The sequence below is a fragment of the Sorghum bicolor genome, chromosome 3 (assembly GCF_000003195.3).
Source record: "Sorghum bicolor cultivar BTx623 chromosome 3, Sorghum_bicolor_NCBIv3, whole genome shotgun sequence".
In the NCBI taxonomy this organism is placed as follows: Eukaryota; Viridiplantae; Streptophyta; class Magnoliopsida; order Poales; family Poaceae; genus Sorghum; species Sorghum bicolor.
In genome coordinates, this window is record NC_012872.2 from 11,014,689 (window position 1) to 11,030,212 (window position 15,524).

Sequence of the window (15,524 nt, forward strand, 5' to 3'; positions counted from 1 at the left end):
CAGGGAGCAGTGGCTTTGGGTGCGAGCTGAGGAATTGAGAGGAGAGAGAAGTTAGGGTTTGGGTGAGGAGAGATGCTTATATCCTGGTATCCAACAGCTGTGGTTCATCAGTGCTCATCCAACAGTGGTAAATAAGCAGGCCACATCGTGCCAGCCCAATAATCATGTCGTGCCTAGGCCGCTACTGTGGCCCGAAGATGCAGCCCAGGCACGACACTACCATCAGGGCGTGACAGCCGAGCCGTGCAGTACCTGGACCGTGCTTATGAGGGCTGTGCCAGTGCCGGCCCATATCATGCCGGGCCCAGCTGGCCAAGTATAACCGTATGTAGCAGTTGAACACACACCGTGTTGACCTAGCAAGCTCACTTGCTCTGCACGCGTCGCTCTAACGAGTAACAACTCTGCTGATGGCCTGCCGCACCCGATCCCACCGTCTCCTGCTCCAAACCACCCTCTCCCTATCCGGTCCTATAGCTCCCATGCACCGCACCCCTTGCTTTTGCAGTGGTTTGCTTTGCTATATATACCCTCCTAAGCCTGCCTCTTCTACCCACACCCCTGCTCATCACAAATTCACAAGATAGAGATCAAGAGAAGCAGAAGGCAAGCTCTCTATCCCCCTTTCTCCGGCCTACTTGCATTTGCACGTACGTACGTGTGTGTGGCAGTCCAGCGGAGAGGAGCTAGCTAGAGAGGTCGATCTCTGTGTGTGTATATACTCGCTTCTCCCTTCCATGGCGGCTTCCATGAGTCATCGTTGTCACATGCTGCTGCTCTGCGTCGTCCTCCTCGCCGGCGCCGTCCGTGGCCACCCTTGGGGCGGCGGCCTGTTCCCGCAGTTCTACGACCACTCGTGTCCCAAGGCGAAGGAGATCGTTAGGTCCGTCGTGGCGCAGGCCGTCGCCAGGGAGACCAGGATGGCGGCGTCACTTGTCAGGCTGCATTTCCATGACTGCTTCGTCAAGGTACCTACTATAGCTAGTAAATAAACCCTGCTTTCCGGCACTGTAGTTTTCGTTACATTACATGCAGCTAAGCAGCTCTGAATATCTTATGCATGTTAGTTAACAATAGGTACATGATGACTGAATATGCAAAGTGCACCGCTGCAACTTTTGCTGTTTGAGTGAGCAAATCCCTAGTTCTTTTTGCTACCTTTTTACCAACAAAGATATGATGACGACCTAGCTACACATTGCGCATGCATGCCAGCACTAGTTTATGTCTTGCCGTTGGCGACAACATTACAATGCAATATCATATCCCGTATCGTATGATTGATTCAGGCCTTGTTTTGGCAAAACTTTTTAGTTTCGTTTGTATTTGATAAATATTGTTGTTTAATTATGCTTATGAACTAACTAAGGTTAAAAGATTCATCTCGCAAATTACAAACAAACTGTGTAATTAGTTTTTGTTTTCATCTATATCTAATACTTCATACATGACCGTAAAATTTGATGGGACGAAAAATCTTTAAAAAATTATACTCAATCCATTCCAAATTGTAAGTCGTTTGACTTTTTTAATATCAAGTTTGACCACTCGTCTTATTCAAAGTTTTGTACAAAATATTACTTTTTTTTTGTTGTGTATTGGTTTATTAATAAAAGTTCTTCAAGAATGACTTAAATTTGACTATATTTGCATAAATTTTTTGAATAAGACGAGTGGTCAAACTTGGGGTAAAAAAAGTCAAATGACTTACAATTTGGGATGGAGGGAGTATTTTTAGGAACTAAGCAAAGCCTCATTCCTCTCTCTCTGTTTTTTTTTGTTGCCCTTTTCTCAAAAAGAGAGAAAACTATCGTCAATGTAGGTGCCTAATTAATGAGTCGTCTACCACCATGATTGTCAAATTAACCTTTTGCAACACTTTTCCATCCGTGTGTATCTCTGATAGGGCTGCGACGCTTCTGTGCTGCTGGACAACAGCAGCAGCATCGTGAGCGAGAAAGGCTCCAACCCCAACAAGAACTCGCTTCGTGGCTTCGAGGTCGTGGACCAGATCAAGGCCGCGCTGGAGGCCGCGTGCCCGGGCGTCGTCTCCTGCGCCGACATCCTCGCCCTGGCCGCGCGCGACTCCACGGTGCTCGTCGGCGGTCCATCCTGGGACGTGCCGCTGGGGCGGAGGGACTCGCTGGGCGCCAGCATCCAGGGCTCCAACAACGACATCCCGGCGCCCAACAACACGCTCCCCACCATCGTCACCAAGTTCAGGCGCCAGGGCCTGGACGTCGCCGACGTCGTCGCGCTCTCCGGCGGCCACACCATCGGCATGTCCCGCTGCACCAGCTTCAGGCAGAGGCTCTACAACCAGACGGGCAACGGCATGGCGGACGCCACGCTGGACGTCTCCTACGCGGCGCAGCTGAGGCGGGGATGCCCGCGCTCCGGCGGCGACAACAACCTCTTCCCGCTCGACCTCGCCACCCCGGCCAGGTTCGACAACCTCTACTTCAAGAACATCCTGGCCGGAAGGGGGCTGCTCAGCTCCGACGAGGTGCTGCTCACCAAGAGCGCCGAGACGGCGGCGCTCGTCAAGGCCTACGCCGCGGACGTCAACCTCTTCTTCCAGCACTTCGCGCAGTCGATGGTGAAGATGGGCAACATCTCGCCGCTGACGGGGCCGCAGGGGGAGATCAGGAAGAACTGCAGGAGGATTAACGGCAACCATTACTGAGGAACTGATCGATGATTTATTATGTACAATATGCTCATGATGAGCTACATATATTTCGTGTACGCGTACGTGCCATGTTTTGTTTAAATAAACAAGAACGGCTTAACGCCTGATTGGGTTTTTTTTTATAACAATTCAAACCTTTTCATTCATGTGCGCGTGTAAACAATCTCATGAATGAAACCGGAGATAAATGGAAGTTAATTTTCATAGATAATTGATGTCCGGTAAATACTACACACCAAATGAAACTATCATGACTGCATGCATGCATGCATGCTCTCATCTGACTTTTCTAAATACATGACTTCATTTATTCTTAACTATAAGTTAGTTTTAGTTTTTCTAAATCAGTAATGATGTATAACAGACGTCTGGACGGACGTATGCTGTTCTCCGCTCACTTCCCACATCTGCTCATTCCTCGCCCACTTCCCCCATCATGGCATCTCCACACCACGCCGCGACGCTCCTCCGTCAAGCTGTGCCCCCGTGCCTCACCCCCACGCACGTCGCATGAGTGCGTGCCCCCTGCTGCTTCCTTCCTCCTCCTGTTCCAGTGCAGCGGTGCCCGTGGCGCGAGTTCCCGGCGACCTCCTTCCTCGCGGCCACCTCCAGTGAAACCTCTTCTCCGGCCGGCCACCCCGACTTCAACTCCGGTGTGGGGACGGACGCGCAACCCTACTCTGTCTCACGCACAGCTCCAGCACGGGCGACCAGCGCAACCTCCTTCTCTCCTTTGTTCCTCGATGAAAGAGCATCTAGGCCCCTAGTGATTTCGATGATTAATGACAATGTTGATTACTATGACTAACGTGTGTTTTGCAGAGGCAAAGTCATTGGTGAGGTCATGGTAATAGGTACTCGATGAACAGGGACGTACATGCCTACTTAATAGTGGAAATCGTTTTCGGTTTTCAAAGAATGGTTGGACATCGTCAAGACTAGACTAGGTCTAAGTGCCATATGGTGAAGAAGGACACTTAGAGTAGTTTAGGACTTTGTTTTTCTTTAACCGTACTATTAAGAGGGGCTTTGATCTAGTAGCTTGACTTAGGCAAAACTTTAGATTTAGGTGTGGTGCACACTTGGTAAACCTAGCACTAGGCAGCTCAGAGATAGTCCTTAGATCGAGAGGAACCAACTTCGTTTTGGAACGATCGCGTTTCGACGAAGTCAGCGTCCGGTCCCACAGCCAGGGAGGTTGTAAACTTCCCTTGAGCACCGGACGCTAGCACCGGACGCACCGGGTAGCGTCCGGTCCCAAACTCAGGGAGTTCGTAAAACTCCCCGGAGCACCGGACGCTGCCACCAGACGCTGAGAGGTAGCGTTCGGTGACCTGTCAGACCAAGTACAGTTAGCCGTTAAAGTGTCACCATTCGCTCGATGTAGAGCGTCCGGTGCAACATCAACAACGTCCGGTGACCTCGTTTTCAGTGGAAAACGATTGGCTGACCTTTGGACTTTGTGGGGTATATTTATACTCCTCCACCTCGTCTATGAGAGTTCTCTTGCCCATTTGAACATCAGAGAAACTTGTTGTGGAGCAAGAGAGTAGCAAGAGCCTAGAGAGGATTGAGATTTGAGTGATTTCTTGAGAGAATCCTTATCTAGTGAATTCCAAGAGTCAAGTGTGCATCCACCACTCTCTAGAGCCTTGTTTGGGTCAAGTGAGAGTTCTTTGCTTGTTACTCTTGGTGATCGCCATCACCTAGACGGTTCGGTGGTGATTGAAGGCACGAAGACCGCCCGGAGTTCTTGTGGGTGGCTCTTGTCAAGCTTGTGAGCGGTTTTGGGCGATTCACCGCAACAGAGTGTCGAAGAATCAGCCCATAGAGAGCACTTGGTCCTTGCGTGGACCAAGGGGGAGCAAGATCCTTGCGCGGGTGCTCCAACGAGGACTAGTGGAGAGTGGCGATTCTCCGATACCTCGGCAAAACATCGCCGAGCACTTTCTTCCACTACTACTTTACATTCTAGCTTTTACTTTGTGTTTTTACATTCTTAGAATTGCCATGCTAGAATAGGATTGGAACTAGATTGCAAAACTTTTATCCGGTAGCTCTCTAGTCACACTAGGCACAAGGGGTTGAATTGGAGCTTATAGGTTGCTTAAATTTTTAGAGAAGCCCAATTCACCCCCCCTCTTGCATATTGATCCTTTCAATTGGTATCGGAGCCTAGTGCTCATTATTTAGGCTTCACCGCCTAGAGAAAGATGTCTAACGGAGATGGACCGCCACCCATGTTTGATGGGGATGACTTTCCGTATTGGAAAATACGGATGGAGTCATACCTTGAGGCATGTGATATAAAGTGCCTAAAAGCCGCGACCGAAGGGTTTACCCCTCCGGCAAAGGACACCGCTCTTACTCCACAAGAGCAAGAAAACGAGAAGTGGAATGCAAAAGCCAAAAACCACATCTTTAGAGGTCTTTGCAAAGAGGTGTTCAACCGCGTTCGGAGCCACAAAACCGCCCATGCTCTATGGAAGGAACTATGTGCGCTCCATGAGGGATCAAAGAGTGAACGCGAGGAACGCTATCACTTAGTCATGAACAAGCTTAATACTTTCAAAATGCTTCCCAAAGAAAATGCTAATGAAATGTATTCTCGCTTGAATGTCATTGTAGAGGAGCTTAATGGACTTGGGCTCACTGAAATGAGTGCGGCGGATGTCGCAAGGAAGATACTATGTGTGCTTCCCATTGAGAAATATGGGCACATAGTAACGGTGCTTCATCAAGGCGATCTCTCCACCGCTACACCAACCGCCATATTGGGGAAGATCAATGCTCATGAGATGTATATGCACATGAACCCCCAAGATGGCTCCTTGTTCCTGTTCCTCTTGTTGGTCCTCTTCCTTGGTTCATGTCGGGAATGCTCTGAGATTTGCGTAGTCTTGTTCTTGAAGGAAAACGTCTCCTTATTCCCCTTGATGTAGAAAGTGATCTTGGTAGCACTAGCGTAGATGACAGCTCCTGAGGTGTTCAGGAATGGCCTCCCTATGATGATGGGTTCCCTCTCATCAGTACCAGTCTCTATCACCATGCAGTCTGCTGGGGCGTATAAGGTACCAACTCGGACGTAGAGGTTCTTCAATATTCCCTTTGGAAAACTTAGTGTCTGATCTGCAAGCTGCAAGCACATGGTTGTTTCTAGTAAAGGATGTGTAAAGAATTTTTCATAGAGTACCCTGGGCATAATGTTGACGCTGGAGCCAAAGTCGCAGAGTGCTTCTAGGAAGTCCACCATGCCAATGGAGATCGGGATGACGGGGCGTCCTGGATTGTCTCTCTTGACTGGCAGAAGGTCAGTAATTACTTCCACAATGGGTTTACTCCATTAGTTACGTCCTCAAGCATCTCAAGGCAGTGATTGCCTGAGTGTCCAGTATCTCCAGTGTGTTTGTGCTCGTAGATCTAGGTTCTTCACTTGGTGGAGTCTGGGAGTTGTAAAAGTCCTTCATATTTTGCTCAAAGTGTACCTGCTCATAAAGACAAGGCAGAGATCAAGTGCATGGGCCCTGTTGGTGGAAGACACCAACAGAACCAAAAGTGTATTTGTTCTCTCTAACCTTAAGCATAGTGAGCAAGACAAAGTTGACGGATAATAAGATCATGAGTGTAGCATTTAAAACATTTGTCAGATCAGATCGCTCAACCTAATGGAAAGATAATCTATCTATATTTATGTTGTTTCTTTTATATATATCTTCCAAAGATTGAGTGTGCAACAGTTTAGCTCATATGATTAGGAGTGTGGGATCACAAAGATGGAAGGACTAAACATATTGAATCGATTGGGTTGGTTAATCTAGAGTTGTAAATCATACATGTTTGTCTCTTTTATCCATGTGAATGCCAGAACCAAGGAGAAGCTTATAAAAAGTGATAGTCAAGTACCTTAAGATGTTACCTTACTTGAAGAGTGATGGTACAGTATCACCTTGTGGAAGCTTTCCTTTCTTAGCGGTTGTGCATCGTGTTTGTGGCACCCTCCTTGGATCATCTCTTGTGAGCTATGCCTTCCTTGTGTAAATTGTTAATCTTCATGTGGTTCTCTCTTTGTCTCCAATGTGAGTTTATCTCAGGACTTACCAGGTCGATATTGAAAGTTTTCCTGCAGGGGTTAGTCCAACAAAATATCCAATATCTACTATAGCATACTATCGGCTCAAAGATCAACCTAGACACCATGTCTAATTTGATTTAGGAGGGCATTTTAACCTAAGCATCATGCTTAATTTAAACTCCCTTGGAAGTAAGATCATCATTCCTAAACTAAGCACCATGCTTAATTAAGAGATAAGTGAAACTACTCCAAACCTAGACATACACTAAAGCAAATAAAGGTAGCATGAGAGCATTTATAGAGATCTACTCAAGTGGAGATGAAGTAGTGTGATTAGTATTTAATAAATTGAGCATGTCTCAAAGGTAGGGACAACCAACATAACAACATGGCAAAGGATGTTTTAATGTAAAGTACTCCCCCAAGCTTGAATTTTGCAAAATTCAAGTTTGGATGAATTTAACTCAACGTTGTATGATGATTGGTTGGACATACCTTGTGCTTGTCATTCATCCGATCTTCTTGCTCCAATCCTGGAAAGGTTAGTGACAAGAATACCTGAAGGATTTTTTTACAATTATCCTTATATGCTCAATACACAAGGTAATGTTGCAAATAATTAAAAGATAATGTTATGATCTGATCAGTGCTTATTTTTGGACACTAAGCTTGTCCTTAGGAAACCATTAATTTATGTCTATGAAGTGTTTCCCCTCCAACACTGACCTATATCAAGATCAACTCAACGAGATCTGCAAAATTTATTATAGACATATGCATTGACAACCGCCCTTTTAAAGTTTTTATAAATAGAAAGGAAGAGGGGGCTGGAGATCTCGAATGTGGTGATGTTGGAGACCAATGGATTGTAAAGTTGTTGCATATGAGTATGGAGTAAATGAAGTGGCTATGAAATAAATTCCATGCTCATTAATGCTTGGAGTGAAATCCATGTGGTGTGGTGAAAATGGTAAGGTGAGTGTGGTAAAAAAGGAAAAGAAAAAGGATACACGGGCGACTTGGTTCGAAACTAGCACAACTACCGTTCCCCGGCAACAGCGTTAGAAAGCTTGTTGGGTATTTTAAACGCAAACAGAAAAATCCGCAAGCGCACGGATACCGATGTAGCCTTCACCCAGGAGTATTCCAGAGTATCGATTTTCCACAGAGAACGTGAGTGTACTAATTAAGATCCAAGATCGCCCAAGGATAACTATATAATTATTTTTGGTGGGAAGAGAGGAAGTTTCCTGAGAGTTCTCTAGTTGATCTAAGAATCAAGAATTACTTCAAGATTATCTATTTCGGGACATCAGAGCACTAACCACAGAAAGAGATGAGAAGGTGGCTAGGAAGGTCTGACTATACGGTCCTACAAACACCGATCCGAACGAGGTGGAATACGTCGACCGTTAGGGCTGTCACTACCCTAAGGCTACCACAACAATCCGCAGGATTGGGTGCAATTCCAGGTAATTGCAAGACTAAACACCACGTCTAATCTATTAATTACTACTCTAATGTTTCAAAGATTAGAGCACTTGATGCAAGCGGGAATCCAATAAATAACTTGAATGTAAATAAAAGTAATTAAAGAACTCAGGAATTGTGAATTGAAGAACCTGGAGAACGATGAGGAACGAACCAGTTGCTGCAAAAGTACAATGTTGAGGAAAATCCGACAGATCCGGCTCCTCCTCCTCCACTCTCCTCTTCTCTCTCCCTATTTTCTAGATTACAACTAGAACTAGAACTAGAGGAACTAGAACTAGAGGAACTAGAACTAGAACTAGATGAACTAGAACTAGAACTAGATGAACTAGAGGTAGAACTAGAAGAACTAGAGGGATCCTCTCTACTTGGATGAAGAATTGAAACCCTAGCTTTGATTCTGTAGAAGAGGTATGATCTCCAGGGGCCAGGGGGCCTTGCTTATATAGTCTTTTCAGATGAATCTGGGCCATCAATAGCAAGTCATTGAGCCACCATCCACCTCACATGTACCACAAGATGAAGACAAGGATGTGAGAGATGCTCATGAAGACACCCAAGTCACTCATGAGCAAGCGGTGGCACAAGCACAAGATGTTGATGCTCCCCAACCTACCCCTCAAGTGGCGCCAAGAAGATCATCACATCTCCTCCAAGATCACTCTCAAGATCTCATCATCGGGAGTCCATCACGTGGTGTAACTACATGCTCTAGACATGCTCTATTTATTGAACATCACGCTTTTGTGTCTCTTGAAGATGAACCAAAGACTATAGAGGAAGCTCTTCATGATGCAGATTGGATCATTGCCATGCAAGAGGAGTTGAACAACTTCTCTCGCAACCAAGTGTGGACACTTGAAGAGCGACCCAAAGATGCAAGAGTGATTGGAACAAAGTGGGTCTTCCGGAACAAGAAGGATGATCAAGGCAAAGTGGTGCGCAACAAGGCAAGGCTCGTGGAAAAAGGCTTTTCACAAGTGGAAGGTCTTGACTTCGGTGAAACATTTGCACCGGTGGCAAGACTTGAAGCAATCCGTATCCTATTTGCATATGCATCTAGTCATGATATCAAGTTGTTTCAAATGGATGTGAAAAGTGCTTTTTTGAATGGCTATATTAATGAGCTTGTCTATGTTGAGTAACCCCCCGGTTTTGAAGACCCTAGGTACCCCAAGCATGTCTATCGGTTGTCCAAGGCTCTCTATGGTCTCAAGCAAGCTCCTAGAGCTTGGTATGAGAGGCTTAGGGACTTCCTCATTGAGAAGGGCTTCAAGATTGGGAAAGTTGACACAACACTCTTCACCAAGAAAATGAATGGGGAAATCTTCATTTGCCAAGTTTATGTTGATGATATTATTTTTGGCTCTACTAATGAAGATTTTTGCAAGGAATTTGGTGATTTGATGTCCAAGGAGTTTGAGATGTCCATGATTGGCGAGCTATCCTTCTACCTAGGATTTCAAGTCAAGCAAATGAAGGAAGGAGTTTTCATCTCTCAAGAGAAGTACACACAAGATTTTCTCAAGAGGTTCAAGATGATGGATTGCAAAACAATCAAGACTCCCATGGCATCAAATGGGCATCTCGACTTGGATGAGGGAGGTAACCCAATTGACAAGACTCTCTATCGCTCCATGATAGGAAGTCTACTCTACCTCACTGCATCTAGGCCCGATATCATGTTTACTGTGTGTATGTGTGCTAGATATCAAGCAATGCCTATGGAATCTCACTTGATTGCCGTCAAGAGAATTCTTAGGTATCTAAAATACACACCTTGTCTAGGTTTGTGGTATCCCAAAGGTGCAAGATTCCAACTTGTAGGCTATTCCGATTCGGATTATGCCGGGTGCCGGATTGATAGAAAAAGCACATCTGGAGGGTGCCACTTCCTAGGTAGATCACTTGTCTCTTGGATGTCAAAGAAACAAAATAGTGTTGCCTTGTCAATGGCCGAGGTGGAATACATTGCCGCCGGTGCTTGTTGTGCACAAATACTGTACATGAAACAAACTTTGCTAGACTATGAAGTAGTTCTAGACAAAGTACCTTTGTTGTGTGACAACGAAAGTGCCATAAAACTTGCTAACAACCCGGTTCAACACACCCGCACAGAACACATTGACATCCGCCACCACTTCCTTAGGGATCATGTTGCTAAAGGTGACATATCTCTAGAGAATGTGGGAACGGAAAATCAATTGGCGGATATCTTCACAAAACCCCTAGATGAAGCTAGGTTTTGTATGTTGAGAAATGAACTTAATGTGCTTGATCTCTCTAACTTCACTATAAAATAAAGTTGTGTGTTGAAACTTGTAAATAGCTTTTGTTTTGCATATCATACATACCAAAACTAAAACTCAAAAAATTGTGTGTAGGGCTTGTCTAACATGGTTAAGATAACCCCCATGTGTGTGTGAAAAAGCTTAACCTTGGATCAAACTTGACAAGCATTAGTTTACTTTCAAGTATTGCATTTCACCTCATATCATATGCATGCTTGTTAGTTGACCATTTCTTTTTTGTTATTCTTTGAGCATCCGTTGTGTTCATCCATAGATAGGGGGAGCATTCAAAGCTCATTATGATTTAAACCCCTAGCTTTATGGCCATACGATGCTCCTCGGCGATCTCACTTGACTATTTTTATAAAAACTACTAAGCCTAAGGCTAAATATTTGTGAAAATTTGAGGGTTTGAGAGAGGTCACTCATACCAGTTCCACTTGGTGTCCATTTGTGTATCTTTGAAGTTGGAATTTGGTTGGGTCAAAGTCGGACGAGGTGCTAAGTTGAAAAAGGACCCAGAGGTGCACCGGACGATGCACCGGACGCTGTCTCGGTGCGTCCGGTGCGGTGAGTCTGCTGGACAGCACTCACCGGACGCAGGAACAATGTCCCTACAGCATCCGGTGAGGTGCGTCTGGTGCTCAGCCCGGCATGCCCTAGGGCACTAGACGCTAAAGCCAGCATCCGGTGATGTGCCATTTTGAAATCCTCTCTGCGCATGAGACCGGTGGTCACCGGACGCGTCCGGTGCCACTTTAAGAGCGTCTGGTGACCCCACGGCGGGCGCATATAACCCACGCCTGGGGGTTGGATTCGCTGCAGTTCCTTTTCTTTCCCTGTGACGCCGCCGACTCGCCCCCATGCCCTAGCCGCCGCGCCGTCGCCGCCCGTGGGTTGTGACCGCTCCGGCGAACCTCGAGACTTCCCCCGCGCGCAGATCTGCCCCAAGGCCTCTTCCCCATCCTTTTCTCGCGCGGCGATCCAGTTTCTTGCGTAGATTCTAGGGTGTGGGTGAGTTCCCTATCTTGCGCCCTCAAGGTGTTCGATTATATGTGTCAATGGATTAAAACGAGGTTTTTGACCCTGATTTTCTTCGTTTCATCCGTGAAGCATCTTGAGGTGTTAACTCGCGTTCTCCGGCGGATTCCATTCATGATATTTCATCCGGAACGCGTCTCATCATCGGATCGTAAGCAGTTCGCGCCCGTTCTTTATCTAATGTTGCGATCTATAGGTTTTTCTCGCCTCTAGCTATTGTGTTTGCTTATATATATCTTATCTATCCATCTCTTGCAGCGCGTTGATCTCTTGTGGCAGTTGGTTAGTTGTCGGCAGTTGTTTCAGACAGTTGTTCTTGCGATGGCTCGTTGCAAGAACGTCAGTGGTCCGGCAGCCGGCTCAGGAGGTTCTCCAGGAGGTGATGGTGGAGGTGATCCTCCCCGTCGCCTGTCAGCGGCAGAGAAGGGTAAGGGCAAGAAGCTAGCCACCAAAAAGAGGAAGGCCAGTGATAGAGAGGCAGAGGTGGCAGAGGCAGTTGCAGCAGCGGCTGAGGCAGCTGAGAGGGGTGGACGTTCAGGTGCCCTGAGGATTGGGGCCGATCTCACGCCACGTCAGAGGCGTGCAGTCCTTGAGGTAGAGGTTATGCATGGATCACCTCCTGGCACCATCATGCTAGGAGGTCAGCGTGTCAGGATTACGGTTAGAGATCTAGCTCAGGAGGACCTGGACACGGATACAGAGGCAGAGACCCAGGCAGAGGGTTCGGTAGAGGCACAGCAGGAGGAGCAGCCCCTCAGGAGGTCGACTCGCACTCGTACTCAGGCCACTCCTCGGACTGGTACGTAGGGTCAGTCTACCTCCACTGCTCGCACTACTCCAGCTAGTGGCACTCCAGCTCCTCGTTAGGCACCAGTTCGGATACATAAGGATTACACTCAGGTTTCAGCTCGGGAGATCCAGCAGCTGCGTTTTGTTCCTTTTCCCTCTTGGTTTCCAGCCGCTAGGGATCCGAGAGCTAGTGCCAGGTTCTCCACAGTCGTTCAGGAGGATATGTACGAGGCACTAGTTCGCTCACAGGCTCAGTTCAGGGAGCACAGGGTGCTGGATCTTGAGATTCTAGGGAACGTGGTTGGTGCAGACATCAGGCAGTACTTCACTTACCTCCACGGTCTCCCAGAGTTGCTCGCCTTGCCTGGTACTTACTGTGAAGAGTGGGTCAGAGAGTTCTATGCTTCAGTGTGGGTTTCTCCGGATCATAGCTACATCCACTACGCACTGGCAGGCACAGACTACAGGGTGACAGCTCAGAGTGCCCGAGAGGTCCTTGGTTTGAGAGCCTACCCCACCAGGATTCACTAGTTATGCTATGGGAACTTTGAGCCCCCTCGTCGTCCTCACGGTGGTGAGATGCCACCTGTTGACTTTGTGGCTCCCTGTTTTTGTCAGCCATTTGGAGAGGGCTCCAGCAGGATAGTGGGCGATTTGACACGCCCAGCCAGGATCCTCGACTTTGTGTTGAGGAAGACACTCTTTCCCAGGACAGGTTACAGGGACGGTTTCACTAGGATCCAGCAATGGTTGGTAGCCCACCTCATCTCGAAGACACCTTTTGACTTGTGGGATTTGATAGTCTCAGAGATTGAGGATACTATTTTAGAGAGCTTCAGGGGTCGGCGTCAGCTGCCGTACGCACACTGGATCACTATGATTATTCTTCGTGCTAGGCCAGTACCCCTTCCAGCTCACCTGTAGAGAGAGTTGTCAGACTCAGACACAGTGTTCCCCCACTACGACCCCAGGCAGATGCTGAGAGCACACCATGACCTCAGAGCAACACCACCTCCTAGTGCACCACGTGGTCAGGTGCCCCCATCTTCTTCTAGGGGCACTCGCAGTTCAAGAGCAGTTACAGAGACTGAGGAGGAGCAGGATATAGCCATTGGGGCAGTTGCAGATGCGGAGGCCGAGGAGGAGTTTGATTTTGCTTCGGACAGCTCAGACGATGATTATCGTCTCCCAGTACCAGACCTCCCTCCTAGGGCGCACGACCACGAGGCAGGAGGCTCCTCGAGTGCTTCAGACCCCGCTCTGCTTGCTATTCTAGAGGGGATGAGAGCCGATCAGCGACGGGCAGCGGAGGAGCAGGCAAGGAGAGATAGGGACTAGGCTACCATCAATGCAGCCATGCAGGCTAGGCAGGACGAGCTTCAGAGATAGCTTCTGACCTTCCAGGAGCAGCAGCTTGCGTTTCAGGCTCAGCAGACAGCGATGATGGCCGCCTCCGGGATTCAGCTTCCACAGATCCAGCTCCCAGGCACTTCGTCTGTCAGGCCTCCTACCCCAGCACCTCAGAGTCAGTCCCAGCAGCCACTTCAGCTCCCTGCTCAGAGTCAACCTTTCACGACGCCACAGCACCAGGTCTCTCAGGGTGCTATCTCGTCTGGCTTTGAGCAGGTACCTCAGTTTACGCCTCTCCGCTCAGGTTTTACACCGCAGTCAGAGACAGTGTCACATTTAGTATTGGACTCGTCGGCAGGCCAGCATATTAGCTTCTCGTACAGTGCTCTGACTGGTGACCCTACGCCTCCACCCCTGCAGGCTCCTGCAGCTTTTACGGTCCCAGTTACCACCATAGAGCACCTGTCGTCATCGGTAGCTTCGTCTGAGCAGCTTGCACCGTCTTCTACTGTGCCACAGACGTCCGCTACAGCGACCGAGTCTATGCCAGCCTCGTCAGCAGGTCTTGAGCAGCCCCCTCCACCAGTGACAGCTACAACGCCTTCAGAGCCGACCCAAACCACTTCGTCAGCCCGTGCGGCTTCAGAGGGTCACTCTATCTCCTCCGACTCGACGGCCGATGGTTCCGACGATGCAGCTCGCTTTCAGGCCGTGCCGAGGGACTCCACTGCTCCGTCTCCACCTCCGTCTTCTTCGGTTTTCTTCGGTTTTTGGCGCTTGATGCCAAAGGGGGAGAGGGTTGTGAGTATGAGAGTTAGGGGGAGCTAGAGCTAGAGAGGGGTTCTTATTATTTTGATATACTCTTTTGTGTGCTACTCCATCATGCATCATGTTTACCTTTATGCATTGCTCTTGTGTGAGATACTTCTGTGAGATACTCTTGTGAGACATGACTATGCTTTTATGTGATATCTCTATGTCATGTGGTTGGCTCATATTACCTTTGCTTCCGCGTTTTTACTCTGATGTACTTTTAGCCATTTGTGTTTATATCCTGTTGTACACATCTCACATATTTGGATGCAGGATGTTAGACTAGGTTGATATAAGCATGCCTAACCCCTTTGCTCTTATTGTATCATGCTTATAGAAACCAAGTCTTTTGAAAACCTTATTTCCTTCATACTCGAGGTTATTATCATCAATCGCCAAAAAGGGGGAGATTGAAAGAGCATCTAGGCCCCTAGTGATTTTGGTGATTAATGACAATGTTGATTACTATGACTAACGTGTGTTTTGCAGAGGCAAAGTCATTGGTGAGGTCATGGTAATAGGTACTCGATGAACAGGGACGTACATGCCAACTTAATAGTGGAAATCATTTTCAGTTTTCAAAGGATGGTTGTACATCATCAAGACTAGACTAGGTCTAAGTGCCATATGGTGAAGAAGGGCACTTAGAATAGTTTAGGACTTTGTTTTCCTTTAACCGTACTATTAAGAGGGGCTTTGATCTAGTAGCTTGACTTAGGCAAGGCTTTAGGTTTAGGTGTGGTGCACACTTGGTAAACCTAGCACTAGGTAGCTCAGAGATAGTTCTTAGATCGAGAGGAACCAACTTCGTTTTGGAACGATCGCGTTTCGATGAAGTTAGGGTGCCTAAGAAGGCACCGGACGCTGCACCGGACGCTCTGTGAGTGCGTCCGGTGAGGTCTTAGCCGTTGGAGGGTTTCGGTGCTTAGGGTTAAGCACCGGACGCTGGCACCGGTCTCACCGGGCAGCGTCCGGTCCCACACCC

At 47.7% G+C, this 15,524-nt stretch overlaps 1 protein-coding gene across 1 annotated transcript; it reads left to right on the forward strand.

The window, feature by feature from the left end:
- Positions 532-2,838, forward strand: LOC8074499 (peroxidase 72). The gene is made up of 2 exons (XM_002455360.2): positions 532-968; positions 1,907-2,838. Exons 1-2 carry the CDS (start codon positions 738-740, stop codon positions 2,684-2,686), a joined length of 1,011 nt encoding a protein of 336 aa, XP_002455405.1. The 5' UTR covers positions 532-737; the 3' UTR covers positions 2,687-2,838.